The sequence below is a fragment of the Condylura cristata genome, unplaced genomic scaffold (assembly GCF_000260355.1).
Source record: "Condylura cristata isolate star-nosed mole 26May11 unplaced genomic scaffold, ConCri1.0 scaffold00018, whole genome shotgun sequence".
NCBI classification, from domain to species: domain Eukaryota; kingdom Metazoa; phylum Chordata; class Mammalia; order Eulipotyphla; family Talpidae; genus Condylura; species Condylura cristata.
In genome coordinates this window covers 37,803,187-37,817,406 of record NW_004567119.1, presented here as the reverse complement: position 1 = coordinate 37,817,406, position 14,220 = coordinate 37,803,187, and the positions used below count along the sequence as shown (strand labels likewise).

Genomic DNA, 14,220 nt, shown 5'->3' with positions numbered 1-14,220 from the left:
TTTGGGGCACAGCTCCGTGGACCGCTTTCCCAGAGCGACCTTCATTTGGATGATCTAATAAACTTTGTCTAATTATCCCCGAGAATTTATTGTCAGCTAACAGCTGAAAGGGCAGGATTAGAACTTGGCTCCGACCCGGTCCACCGGTCCAGGCCAGCCTAACACCCTTCTCCACCTTTCCCCTCCTCCACCTTTCAGAAATTTATCCCGGTCTGATCTCTCAGATTCCAACTCCACCCTCCCATCTGGAGGACAAAAAAATCCTGGGATAAGAAAACTTCCAGAGGTTCAGGGCAGGTGTAAGACGCAGGGCCGCTGGGACTAGACACCGGAGGGCGGCGTGGGCGTCTGCGTCCCGGGTTCCCATGCCCAGCCGCCGGCCAGCTGCCCGGGAGTGGGGGGCCTTGTGGGGCCTTGCGCTGGGCTCCTCGCCATGACATCAGCCCTGCAGTGGTGCAGTGTGCAAAGCCCACTGGTTGGCGTGGTCCCGGACACGCCTTCCAGACGCGGAACAAAACCGGGCGCGGGAGGTCCCGCCCAGACGCCGATTCTCAGAGGTTTCCCGCCCGTGCGCCGCCGGAGCCCCCTGCAAGGTGAGTGTGCCCGGGGTTGCTCGCGGGCGCCCCAGGCTCTAGCGCAGCGCCCTGGGTTCTGTCCCGCCTCGCCGCCGCTACCACCAGAGCTGCAAGGAAAGTTGGCGACCAAGTGCCACGGCCAGGGGGCTGTCGCGGGCGGAGAGTCGGAATAAGTGTCCGTCGACCGCCGGGGCGACGCTTTCCTTTCCAGAAGGCACTGGGTCCCACCCAGCCCAGGGCTTCCTGGACACAAATGGACCCCGAGTGACCCTGACTTGAGCGCCGGCACGCACACCCTGCCCCCACTCCCACCCCCACCCCCAGCCCGCAGGACCCACGGCAGAACAATTGACAATTCTGGGACCCAATGATGCGCTTTGTACAGCTGGGGGATGAGGGCATCCGTGCCACCCTGCCGCTAGCTCCTGCTCTGGGCAGCCTGCACGCAGGTGGGGCGTACCAGTTGCCTTTGGGCCAGCCTGAGCGCAGGTGTGTTTTCAAGGAAGAACTAGAAGCTGCCATGGTTCCCCTCCCTCCAGCCCAGGAGTTGGCACTAGATGGGGACATTACTGAAGCCTGAGTGATCCCACAGTGAGTATTGAGTGGCTTCAGCCCTCGACAGCTGGGCAGTAAAAGAGGGCTGGTATTGGGCACACAGAGCATGGGGAGGTATGTTCCCCATCTAGAGGCCTCTGAAGCCGGCGTGTCATCAACTCTAGAATATTCTGTATGCGCTGGCTCCTGTGTTGCTGCAATCCATTCAAATCAGGTTATAGGCTGTGCAAGCGGGTAGCCTCCGGCTTTTCCTTTCCCCACTAAGAGGAACCTGCTATAGAGACCCTGTCATTTGGGGCCAAGAAATCCTCTGAGCTCTAGAAGGAAGTGCATTGTAGAGGCAGCCTGAATCTTGGGGGGCGAGGTTGGATTGACAGACTGAATTTTGCCACTTAATACACAGGCGACGTTGGGCTTGTGACTTAATTAAGTGCTCTCAGTCTTTGGGGGGGCATCCCCTGGAAGTATCTACACACCGTAGATTCTCTTCCCCTTTTGCCCCCATTCTGCGCCCTTCCTCCTAGGAACACGAGGTGCTGGGTGCCGGTCTGTCATTCAGGGTGCAGATTGGGGGTTTCCCGGGGTGGGATTTGGGGGCAGGACTGCTGAGCTTCCCTGCTCTCGCTCAACACCAGCGCTGGAGCCTCTAAGCAGGCTCCGCCCAGGGCCAGCTCCTAGGTCTGAAACACCAGCCTTAAACCCTTAGCTACTAGTGGTAACTTTCGTCATTCCTGTCGGAGCACCCCAGCTTGGCGACGGCAGCCTCAACGCCCATTCTGGGCACTCCGGGAGGATATCCGGGGCAGGGGGCAGTGTAACCGGGAAGAAGGTCGATCCGGAGGAGGGTGTGGCCAGAGGAGGCGCGCCCCGTTGGCTGCCCCCCCACTCCCCACCCCGCTGCAGAGGGTCCGCTAAGGAGCTGGGAGACTGGAGCGCAGCGGGCGATTAGCAGTGAGGGAACGTGAAGGCCGGCCTGCGGCTCTCTGCCGGGTCTTACCCTGGCGCGGCCTTTCCTGGCCCAGGGGTTTGCTTTCTAACTGCAGTTCTGCTTCTTGGCCAGCATGTCTGCCCCGGGCGGGTTGCAGCCTGGGAGTGTGTTGTTGACATTTGGTTGGTGATGGGTAAATATTTGGAAAATGAATAGGGTAGGAAAGGGCTTTTGGCTGAGTTTCTATCCAGGACACTCAGTGACCTTGTGAGTAGTGACCAGCCAGCTTTTCCTTGTGAGTAGAATTGAGGATGGGTTGGGGGAGGCAGGAGAGGGAGGCATAGTTTTTATTCACTGTGGGTCTCCTGGTGGGAAAGCAACTTGGGAAGACTTTCATGGTGGGTTGCTACAGCTTTAAATATTTATGCAAACTGGGCTTATTGTAAAAAGTTGGCCTCCTTCTGCACTGTGGAGAGCCTGGCATTCACGGAGGTGTTAATGAGAGGCCTTAAACAAAGAGGCACTAGTGAGAACGAAGGGACCCTGTCCTCTGAGGCCACTGTTTGTCATGCTTGGCACAAAAGGGACCAGCAAGCACTGGATGACAGGAGGCAGGCATCTCTATGCTGACCCCAACGTGTGGTCCCAGGTGGGTGCCATATTCCCACTTCTCAGATGAGGCACTGAGGCTCACTCAGAGCTGGTAAGTGTCACTTGCTGGGATTACAGCCCCCGCCCTGTGGAGCTCCCCTCAGACAGGCAGGCTGCTCTCCAGCCTCCCCACCCCTGAGTCTTTATCTGTAGTGGCTGCTTGACATTTCCTATTTCTAGATCAACTTGCCAAGGAATGTCTGTCATTTGTGAAACAGGTGAGCTTTGCAGAGAATTGGAGACCATTTAAGGAAGATGGGGCTCTGGAATGTGGGCGGTGGGGGGTGAAGGAGCAGGGCTAGAACTGCATGGCCCAAGAAGAGGGAAGCCCTGGAAGTTAGGGGTCTGATTCCCAGCAAGTCTAATGTGTGTTTGAATTTCAGGGAAGAGAAGCCTGGAAAAGAGCCTGTTTGGGAACCACATGCGCACACACACACACACACACACACACACACATGCATGCAGAGTAGGGGGAGTGGGCAGGGGTATACCGAGTACTGACAAGAGCCATTTTCCAGCCGGTTTCCAGTTGTCAGGGATTTCTGTGGTAATGACGGACAGAGCTACGCAGCTCCCCAGGAATTTGTCTGACGTCAGCATGGAGCAATTCCCATGTATGGTAAAGTGTGTAAATACCGAGGCAGCTAGCCTGTCCAGACACTGGCATTTCCAGTGCTTCCCCAGGCCAAAGGCGGCGTCTGGTCCTTCAAAGTGACACAAGAGGAAGAAATAGAAGGTTTGCAGATGGACACAGGCCCCTCCCCACCAGGCAAGCGGACGCTTCCTGCCTAGTGGGCCTGCAGTTCTTTCTAGAGGGATAGCGTGGGCTGGGCTTCCTGAAAGGTCAGCCGCAGACAACCTGTTTTTATATGGTCTGTAAGCACACTTGGTTTTGCTTTTTAAAAATTAATCAAGGAAAAAGTCCTTACGACCCTTTCAGTCTGAGATAACCAGCTGTTACCATTCCCAGTTGGTATCATTCCAGATTTTACAAAAACATGCAAAGAAACTCCATCTATGAATTAGTCTGTGAATGCTTATTATAACACAAGACTTCCTGGAGTAGCTTAGCAATTCTGAAAAGAAACCATAGGCTCCCATTTCTACCTTTGTGGACCTTCAGGATTCTGAACTCCAAGGGTGGAGAGTTTGCTGGAAAAGGCGTGGGGGGTAGCAGGGAAGGAAGAGCCAGCACCGCCCTTACAATCCCACATGCCAAGAGCCACAGACTCAGGAAGAGAAAAACCCCACCACAGAGAATGAGAGGGCTGAGCTGGAGTGGCAGCCTGGGTCCCCCAGAGCAGAGAAATCATGGCTCAGTGATGCTCACTCACTTCTTGAGTGCTGAGGCGTGTGCAGGTCTCCTAAGAAATCATGTGTTGGGTTATGGGGGGCTGAGACCGAACTTGTGCGCCAAGCCGCCATTTGTCCCTTGCTCTCCATCAATGAACATAACTTTGAGGGCATGTCTGTTTCCTGAGCTTTCAATGTCACCTCTAAGACCTCAACTCTGAACTCTGGCTAGGGCCCTCCTTTTCCACTCCTCGACCGACCTCCAGATGTGGGGGTATGGAGGAAGAGGCTGAGTTGTGGGTTGGAAAGGATGGCAGCTCTCCTGAATACCTGGCTAGGTTCCAGCCCAGGTAATGCTAGCAGCACATTTCCAGTGGCGCACCTGACAGGTCTCTACCAGACCCAGTGGGTTGGTACCGGAGCTCTGTGCTCAGCAAGCACTCTTTGGCCCTGAGGAACAAGAGATTTGAGAATGGCAGATGGGATGTTTCCAGTGGAGCAATAAGGACGTGGTGTCAGTGGCTCATCAAGTAAGTGGTTTGATAAGAGGGGGCTCTCCATCAAGCACCGGTCCTAAAATTACATGTTTCTAAAGTGGCTTTAAAAAAAAAAAGATTTATTGATACATTACAAGAACTGGAGTAACAGGCCAGAGGTGCGGGGTGAGGGGAGAGTGGACTCACCAGAGACAGAGTGGGGAAAAGAACAGGCGGATTGATTGAGGTACACTGCTGAGGGGAGCAGTAGGCCGGACAGGAGAGGTCTGCTGCGCCATGTGGGTCACCTCCGTGGCTGGGGATCGAACTCACATCCAGTGGCTGTGGACAGCTATGTTTGCACCACCAGGGAGGGCCCTAAAGTGGCTTCTTAAACTTAACTATACTGGACCCATAATCTCGGCTCGGCGTCTGCGCGCTGTCTTCTCCAGCCTCTGCTGGGCTCAGGCTGCCATCTTGGATCTGTCCTCTCAAAATTGAGGGTCTGGATACAACTCTTCATGGGACAGTTGTTTCGTGAAGTGTGGGCAGTAAAAACTCAAGCGAGGTGCTTCTCACAGGAAGCAATCTTTTTTTTCTTTTTGGAGGGAACAATTTTATTTTATTTACTTATTTCTTCATTTAAGTAATATTGCATTATAATACGAGACCAATCTTTGACTTCTGATTTCCAGCCAGTCCCGAGAATTTCTGACTTTTTAGGAAAATAGCCAACCCAATACATTCAGCAGAAAACTCCAGCTGTTGAGGTCATCAAAGAACAAGTGGGACATGGACAATTTCCAGTGTGAATGGCACTCTGAAGGAACCATTGCAGCTCCGGGGTGGACAGCGTGATAACGAGGACAGTAGAATGCCCTGGTCACTCAGAGCAACATACAAGCAAGTCTTGTATCTCAGGTAGCCTGGGGGCATTAACCGCAAGGGCAAGTCCCCGGTCCCAGACTCAGGATGACAGATAAGTCAGGAATCCCTGATCCTTATTTGGTAGGTTGCTTTTCAAGGCTTGCTCCTTCCAAGTGTGGACTAGCTGGGAAGAAGAGTAGACATCTGGCCCCGCATCTGGCAGGATGATGTTAAGACATGGCTGGGCCCGTCTTGTTAGTGCTTCTCAGAGGAATGAGCAGTGTGCCAAGACTTCATAGATCCTCATTTAATCGTCTGAACAGCTTTCAGGAAATCTTTGCGTGTTCCAGCTTAGAGACAAGCAGATCGAAGCTCAGAGAAGAAAGGAGCTTGCCCGAGGTCATCCATCTAGGGAGGGGTGACTCCAGACCCCACTTTCCTGCGGGAGAACCACTGACTTCTGACCTCAGGAACGAGTCTCCCTTCAGTGTTAGGCAGGGCCCCTGTTCTCCAGAACTGGAAAGGCAATTAAGGAGCCAGGCATCCCTCTCTACACTCCAGGAGCTCAGAAACAGGTTTCCTTTTAAGGCAATTCAGCATCTCCTAGGCAGTCTGCCTGCCGAATTTGGCTGTTGAGAAGAGGGGGCTGGGCAGAAAGGAGAAGGAGGTAACTGGGGCTTCCTCCAGCTGAGACATCTCCCCACAGGCAGGGTTCACCCAGGGGGTCTTCATGCGGATAGAGGAAATGGGGTCCCCTGCCTGGGACCCTTCCGATTGGGGCACAGTCATGGCTTCCATCCAGAGGTGCTGGGGCCCTCGTCTGAGCTCCCAAAGGGACACCCCCAACCAAGCTGCAGCCTGTAAAGAATTGGCCCAATCAGAGGGCAGCTTTTCCTCCCTGGCAGCGCCTTGGGTTTCACCCTTTCTCCGCCCATGTTCCTGCTTCCCTGGGGCCTGCTGGATGCGGCAGGGAGCCAGGGAGAACAAGGGAGGCCTGTCCGGAGCTATGGGGCTCCCCCAGTGGGAGAAGAGGACTTTTGTGTCTGGGAACAAAACACGGCTTGGGACGGGCTCCCAACAGCGAGGTGAGGGCAACTTTCTCCCTTAGGGGTATTCCTAGGGACACGCCTGCCCCTCTGGTCTGGGGTTGGGAAGGCAGGGGAGGGCCACCATGACATACCGTTGTCCTCCGTGTGAGGCGCTCTGACACACAGCCCTGTGACAGCCTGGCAATTGGGGTGAGGACACAGATGAATGACCGTCATTGGAACCCCGATCTGTCTCTTCTAGCTCAGTGATGGCAAGCGAGTGGCTTGACCTCCCTAATTCCTCTTTCCTTATCTGCAGAGTGGCCATTTATTGTTCACATCCAGGTCATGGGAATGGAATGGAATGTGTGAAAGGGTTCGAGGCGCAGCACTTGATGGTCCTCTGTCCAGGGACCCCATCCCGGCCCTCATCAGAAGCAGAGTAGAGCCATAAGAATGGGCATATTTACCCCAGAAGGTCCCATGCAGGGCCCCCAGGACATCTGAAGACCATGAGCTGCCTGTGACAGGAGACTGGGCAGACTCGGATGGCCAGACTCAGCCCTGGGAGCTGAGGGTGGGGTCCTCAAATGGCCCTGTGGAGGGGCGGCTGCCAGAATAGAATCAGGGATCTGGAGCAAGGAAGGAAGAGGAGGATGAAGTGGTTGGTTAGTGGGTCACATCCTGTGGATTTGCCACCCTGAGTTCTTGCTCACAAGCAGAAGCCTCTGGAGTTCTTGGGCACCAGGGGCCTGACCCTGTAATCTGAGGAAACACAGCACTCACAAACAATGAGAGAAACCTTATCTGCGGGTATTGCCATCATGTGTGTGGACCTGAGGAGCCCGGAGCCTGGAAAGGGGAGGCTGCCTCTGGCCTGGGCCACTGTGGCCGGTTAGACCCCCATGGGAGAGGACCGCAGCCCAGCTTGGCCCACTGCCTCGTCACAGTCTCCCAGGGTGGCCTCCCAGCTCCGTGCTTGGACACTAAGGGTGACAGGACCCTCGCTGGCATCCTGGGGGCTGAACCCTGATGGTGTGTGAGGTGGGGAAACAGGAGCAGATGGAAAATTACTGCGATAGTGGTGGGGATTCCCCAGGCGAGCGCTTTCGTTCTCAGGCTTCTCAGGCCTGGGAGTCAAGGGTGGTTTCTGGATGGGAAGCGATACAAAAAAGACCTGGCTGCTCAGTAGGGGGTAGGTTGGGAAGGGGATTCCAGAAGCTGTGTGACCCTAGTAGTTGTCTCTGGGGATGCGTTCTCTTGTACAGTAATTGGCTGTCACAGTGAAGGGGATTTATTGGTTTGTTTAACTGGAAAATGTAGCGATAGATTGAACTTCAGTTGGAGCTTAATTCTGTGGCTGGCTGATGTGATTAAAGATTCCTTCTCTTCTGCCTCTTGGCCCTGTCTCCCCACTTGTGGCTTAGTCCAGGGATGCCTGGCTCTCTCTGGACGACTCCAGAATTCTCTTCTCCTTCAGGGGAAAAATGTGTTTGCCTCCAGCTGACACCCTCAGAAGATCCCGACTGTTTCTTCTCCAGAGCCTCCAGAACTCCCCTCCTCATCTCATGATTTGAATTATGCCCTTAAACTCGGGCTGATTAGGTTAGGCCTAGGCATATGCCATGTTGAATATTGGGGGGCCCACGAGAAAAGGTTGATGGTAGCATGGAATTCAAGGGAGCAGGCGTGGGACTGGCTTAAGAGTGATGGTGATGGATTAGGGGGAAGAGGAAGGAGAGGGGACAGTCTAAAGAGCTTGCACCTGGTTTTGGGGTGAAGGGATGGATAAAGGGAAGCATAGAGTGGGCGGCAGCTCAGGGGGATGGGGAGAGCATATCATTGCTCTAAGGCTTGAGATAAGATTCCTTAGGGATGGAATTTTTGCCACAAACAAAAATAGAGAAGTCAGAAAAAATGAAACAAACAAAAAAACCCCAAGTTTGAGAACAAAGCCAATGAGTTTGGGTCACTCGTATTGAAGTTGAGATACCCGTAGACCATCCAGGTGGGCTTGCTCACCGGGGTGGATGAACCTGTGCTCAGAGAGGGGGCCACGGTCAGAGGTACATGGAAGCCTTAGGCATGGAGGACCTTAGGCATGCCTGCACTGCAGGCACCAGGGGGCATAGGAGATTGGGGGAGACAGGGAGCAGGGTAGAACCCCAACTTTTAGGAGTGGGAGGACAAAGTGAACAGAATGAAGAACGTGCCTAGTTCCTCCACTTTGACAAAGCCTCTGAGACACAGCAAGATCGCTGGGGTTCCAGCCCATCACTCCTTTCCCACCACCCCATCGCCCTTTCTCAGCCTACACACCCCCATTGAACCCCTCTGCGTGTCCTAGGCTATGGAGCTACACAATGTAGACAGCGTGAACCTGGCTGTGCCTTTCAGTGTTGGGGCACCCTGTGTGCACCCTTCAGCGTTTGGTGAACGGTTGTATGAACACGCGCCGTGAGCACACGGGGTCCCTCTGCTTGAGCCGAGGCCCGTGTCCACCCTTGTGACCCAGCAGGCTCTGAAGCCTGAGGTCTGGGCCTTGTTTGCCTGCCTCTGCCCCTTGATCTTTTTTTCTGCCTCTTGGCTTTTAACTTTTAGGTGAGGTGTATCTTATGTACAAGAGACAGTAGAAAGCCTGGGCATATCCTTTAGGAATAACTGTGAAATGAGCCCTGGGTGATGACCGCTGGTTAAGTGAAAGCACACTGCCCCCGGCCACGCTCACGGCATCGGCCTGCTCTCCCTCCTGGCAGGTGACAGTTGCTGTTGTCCCACCTTTGCGCTTTCTATCACTGTTCCCCTGTGCGGTCGAACCTTCCACAATGGTCTGCTTTGCCCACCTACGAAGAGCCACACCCCTGCCCCTGCCCAGGCCTTTCGCTTCAGTGCATTCCTTAGTGCACCTAGCATGGGGCTGAGAAGCTGCACCCCCAATGTCAGTCTGCCTGGGGAAGGAACCCTCAGAATAGGGCCCTGAAGAGACTGTGGGCAGCAAGCCAGAGGAAGTACCTCTCAGAGGTGGGACCCTCTGGGGCTGTGGCTCTGCCTTTCTTTCCTTCCCAGCCGCTGATGGATGCGCTTCTGTCCTGGACAATCTGTTTCCACCTCCCTGGAGCAGTAATGCCCATTTCTGTTCCTTTTCAGAATGCCGAACTGGGGAGGAGGCAAGAAGTGTGGGGTGTGCCAGAAGACGGTTTACTTTGCTGAGGAGGTTCAGTGCGAAGGCAACAGCTTCCACAAATCCTGCTTCCTGTGCAGTGAGTGTGGGGCTCGGGTCTGCTGTTGCCGAGGGGACGGGGACCTGGGCCTGCCCCCACAGGCTGGGCCTGTCAACACCCCAGGAACTGGTCCCGGGGGATATAAACAGCCTGACATTTGGCTGAAGCGCAGCTGGGGAGGGAAACACTTAAGGGCCTCTTTGTTCCGCTCAGAAGCCGCTTCTTCTAAGGAGATGAACTGGCCAGGGGGGGGGGGGGGGGGGTGGCGGGTGTTTGGTGGCTGAGAGCCAAGTTGTAAAGACTTGGTTAGGAAAACTTTCCACTCCCTTTTCTCTTCTTTCTCTCCCTGCCACAATCCCCTCATTTAAGAGGAAGACACGTTTAGCCCAATGTTTTACCAGCATTTGGAACCAGATTATCCCCCTGGAATGGCAACTAAGGTTGTGGCCTTCTGGGTAGCTGGGTCTGGAGGAGAAGCTGGGTTCTCCATTCTCTCTTCACTTCCCATTCCCACTTGCTGCCTGAGCTAGAAGCAAGTGGCCGGGGAGGCTCTTTGACGTCCTCGCCTAGCCCCGAGCAAGACTTGCTCCAAGCCTGGGTGAGCAGGAAAGCAGCAGACCCCAGGCCTGGGAGCCCCAGGTGGCCCGGGGTCCTGACACCGCCCCCCAACCTGCTGACTGGTGCTGTGCTGGGATGTGTGAGAGCAGTGTTCCCTCGGGGTACCCAGGAGGTTTGGTCCATTGTGACCAGAGCAGAGGACCTGGGGTGGAGGAAGAGAAACTGCAGCAAGACCTCTCTTCCCTGAGGGCGGGGCTGGGTCTGCAATCAGTTTTTACTCTCTGTGCCATAATAGGCAAATGATTAGTTTCTCTTGTGATTTTCTCATTCTTACATGGCAGAAAACACTTACCGCATGGGGCTGTTGGGAGAATTAGAAGGGGAGCCTGGAAAACAAATAAAGTAGCTAGGTACTACACACATATACACACACACGCACAGCAGGTGTTACATACCAGCCATGCATACTCCATACATGCACAGAACACACAGGCAGATTCATCTCCCGCAGCACCACAGACACCCCTCACACACATCACCCCCCCCATATAGATCCCCTCCCTACACACACACAATGTTGAAGAGTCTATGAGCAAGATGCTGTGATATGAAGGCTGAAGCTCCCACCCATCTGAGAGACCGGGCAGGGGGGCCCCCCCATCCCGCATCAGCTGGGAGCACCTGGTGGCTTTGTCCCAGGTGACTCATGCTCTAGGTCAGAACACAGGTGGGTCAAGGGCTACCCTCCCTTGCATGTTCACCAGAACTCTACCTGTTGTGGTGGACAAACCAGCATGGTGCCTGGGCCCCCAGACCCCACCAGGCAGTGAGGTCACATGAGATGCTGGGGAGCACTGAGCTCACAGAGCCCCAGCCCGGGAATCAGCGCCCACAGCAGCATCCTGTAATTAGCAGTTCACTACACTTAGCAATATTTTCCAGAGGGAATGAAGTCTTGGCAGTGTCTGGGAAGAGGATCCATGTGGGGTCCTTAGGGCCCTTCTTTGCTCTCAAATGTTGCTTAATCATGGATTAAAAGGGCCCAGCATGGCCCAGCGGCATCCTGTCTGCTGTGGGCTGCAGAGGACAGGCTGTTGGCCAGGCAGCAGGGGAAGCCAGGAATTCAGGGGGTGAAATAGGAAGGAAGGAATGGGCCTGGGTCGGTGTGAGACAGTGCTGCGGATTAGAAACAGTTGTAGAAAGTTCGGCTGGGGGCATTGGAGGAGAGGGCTGGGTGTTGTGAAACCGGCAGCATGAGGAGCTGTGTCTGGATGCAGGACTGTGGAGTTCTTGGGCATCAGAGGACCCAGCAAAGCCAGGCATCGCCCAGCATGCTTTTCCCGGGTGCCTAAAGCAGCATGAACACACAGTAGGGCCTCTCTTCTCTTTTCCCGTGAAGCGTGCTGTGTGTTTAGTTTGACTTCTAGAGTTTAGAATAATCCCCAGAATCAAAGGCCTTTCCCTCCACAGGAAGAGAAAGACCAGCAGGGTTTAGGCCTAGAGACCATTTAGCGCCATAGGCCCTGGAGGGGCAGGGCCTGGTGGATCTCCAAAAGAATCTGACCATTCCTTGATTCTGGATTCCTCTCAGCTGGGCACCCATGTTCTCTCTGGAGGGGCTGGGACACACAGGGGAAGTCAGAGGAGGCGCCTGGGCGTGGTGTCTGAGCCGGAAGCAGGGACTGATAGGCACTGTGGCCCCAGAGGCAGCCAGTTCCCATTCGCAGGCAGGAGGCCCAGCTCTGTAGTGGGGGCCTGCCTCACGCCATTGCCCTGGTCCTGGGGCAGGTTGGGAAGAACACCCAGGCCCGGGAAAGCACAGCTGCTCTGGCCAGTCCCACCCAGAGTAGCCGCCAGAGGCACAGGACATGAGCACAGCATGGCTCACTACGATGCTGCCCACCCGCTGATACCAGTGACTCCTTGCCTGCAAGCTGGAGTTTCCTGTCACCCTCTTCTGGCCCCACACGCTCCACCTACCTGAAAGGCACTGGAGGCTGGCAGAAAATAAACAGGTGTGGTCCTCAGGGCTGGGACCTGGCCTGACCTCGCTTCTGGCCAGTGCGATGGGCTTGAACATTTCTTGTGAGCCTTGGTTTTCATTCTAGAAGCGGAGAGAATCCATCTCTCCCACCTCTCACCTGGGCTGCCATTTCCTTGTATTTCCTAACAGCATCCCAAAGCCGCACAGGTAGCATCTGGAAGTATGTTTTTTTTTCTAATAAATACACATCACTAGTTTGTAGCTAAGATTTGGTAGAAATTTATTTAGATCTGCAAATAAATTTACCTTACCTGAGTCTTCGAGAATAGAGGTGACCAGACTACAGCACCCAGGACAGAGGACCCGGGTGGGTGTTGCAGGTGGGTCCCAGTAGGCAGGATGGGGCCAACAGAGGGATCTTGACATAGTGACTGGAAGTTGAGTCAGGGCTCAGTCAGCATGACAGGAGCCCTCAGAAGGGGTCTCCTCTGGGTTGAACTTCTTGACCTCTTACTGGGGAAATTGCTCAAAAAAGGACTTGGTTCCTTCAATGGCCCTTGCCTGGGCTTTCTGCTTGCCTCCTGGTCCTGGAATTTCCAGTTCAACTGGGGTCTTACAGGAAGCAATTCGAGGCCAGCTTCTACTTCCCACCCTAGAAGGGAATGTTGGAGTCCTGGCCTGTTGTTCTCTCTTGCTCCTTCCCGGGCGCCAAGCCTCAGGGGAGGCCGTGGGAAGTTCCATATTTGGGCTGCCCAGAGTACTGGAATGAGGTGGGGACCTCAAGGGAAGGACAGGAGGGTCCTTATTTAGTCTGAGTCTCTAACCTGGCACTGGTATGAGAGAGGAGCTGATGGAGGGCTTGACCCTATAAAGGCAAGAGGGTATCAGGCCTCCCTGTTGGCCTCGGGATTAAGTCTCCATGCTACGACCCTGAAGGCCCACCCAGATGGCCTGAGTTCCATCCCCGACCTCGGAGATGACCCACATGGCGCAACAGACCTCTCCTGTCCCCTCTCTGTTCCCTTCAGCATGTATTTCAATACATATGCCTGTTCTGATCCCCTCTCTGTCTTTGGAGAATCCTCTCACCCCCCCCCCCATACCTCTGACCTACACCCTAGTTCTCTTATGCAAATAAAATAAATAAAAATCTTACAATAAAGGAGGAATTCTTAAAAAAATAAAAGAGAGAGAGAATGGCAAGTTGCAAGGAGCTGAGCCGACAGCCTAGTCAGGGAAGGGAGAGTGGCTTCTGCACTGGTTTCCATCTTCAGAAGGTGTTTTTGGGGTGACGGTCCACTTGGGTGCACTGGATCAGAGTTCAGAAAACAGCATAGCCCCAAACTATAATTCTAGGATGAGACCTAAAGAAATAAAGAGCTGAGAGAAGTGGAGGGAGCTTGGAGGCATGTGATTTGCTGATCTTACATATGATACACTACGAGCAGCCAATGCTGATTATGTGCCGCTGTGTGAGGGCCTTGTGCTAAGTCCATCAAATGTTGGATATAATGTAACTCTCACACCCACCTTTTGAGGTAGGTTATTATCTGTGTTGACAAATGGGGACACTGAGGCTAAAAGGAAAAATAATTGGCCCAATTATTTTGATCACACAGATCACACAGCTGGTGGGGCGGAGTGTGGGGGGAGGTTGGGGTTTCACTCTGGGTGGTCTGACTCCCCCGGACCACAGGAACTGTTTAACTCTGAACAGCTGGGCACAGCTCTCCTCTAAGATGAACCTGGAGATAAAGAAGTTCCTCCTCCCCACCCCCCACTTTCTAAAGCATTCCAGTCCTAACTCACCCCGTTCTAGTCTTTCCTTCACAGGAGTCAGGACATTCTTCCCTGTTTCTTCAATTTAAGGCACAGTGATTTTTGAGACTAGAAACTTTGAATCTTGGGGACTCCCTGGTGACACAGGGTTAAGGTCTCAGTGTTGTCAAGCTATGGCCAGCCACTGCGGCAGGAGTTTGAGCCCCAACCAGGGAGCTGACCCACATGACACGGCAGACCTCTCCCATCTCTCCCGCTGCCCCCGTCAGCAGTGTATTTCAGTGGATTTGCCTATTCTGCTCCCC

The 14,220-nt window shown here is 54.2% G+C and overlaps 1 protein-coding gene across 1 annotated transcript in view; it reads left to right on the top strand.

Annotated features, from left to right (window-relative positions):
* The first annotated feature begins 493 nt into the window (after positions 1-493).
* The window catches only part of CSRP1 (cysteine and glycine-rich protein 1), a 21,200-nt gene continuing 7,473 nt past the window's right edge, over positions 494-14,220 (top strand). Inside the window, exons 1-2 of the mRNA XM_004685260.2 lie at positions 494-593; positions 9,521-9,633. Coding sequence (XP_004685317.1) covers positions 9,522-9,633 — 112 coding nt within the window. The 5' untranslated portion in view covers positions 494-593; position 9,521. The remainder of the gene's footprint in view (positions 594-9,520; positions 9,634-14,220) is intronic.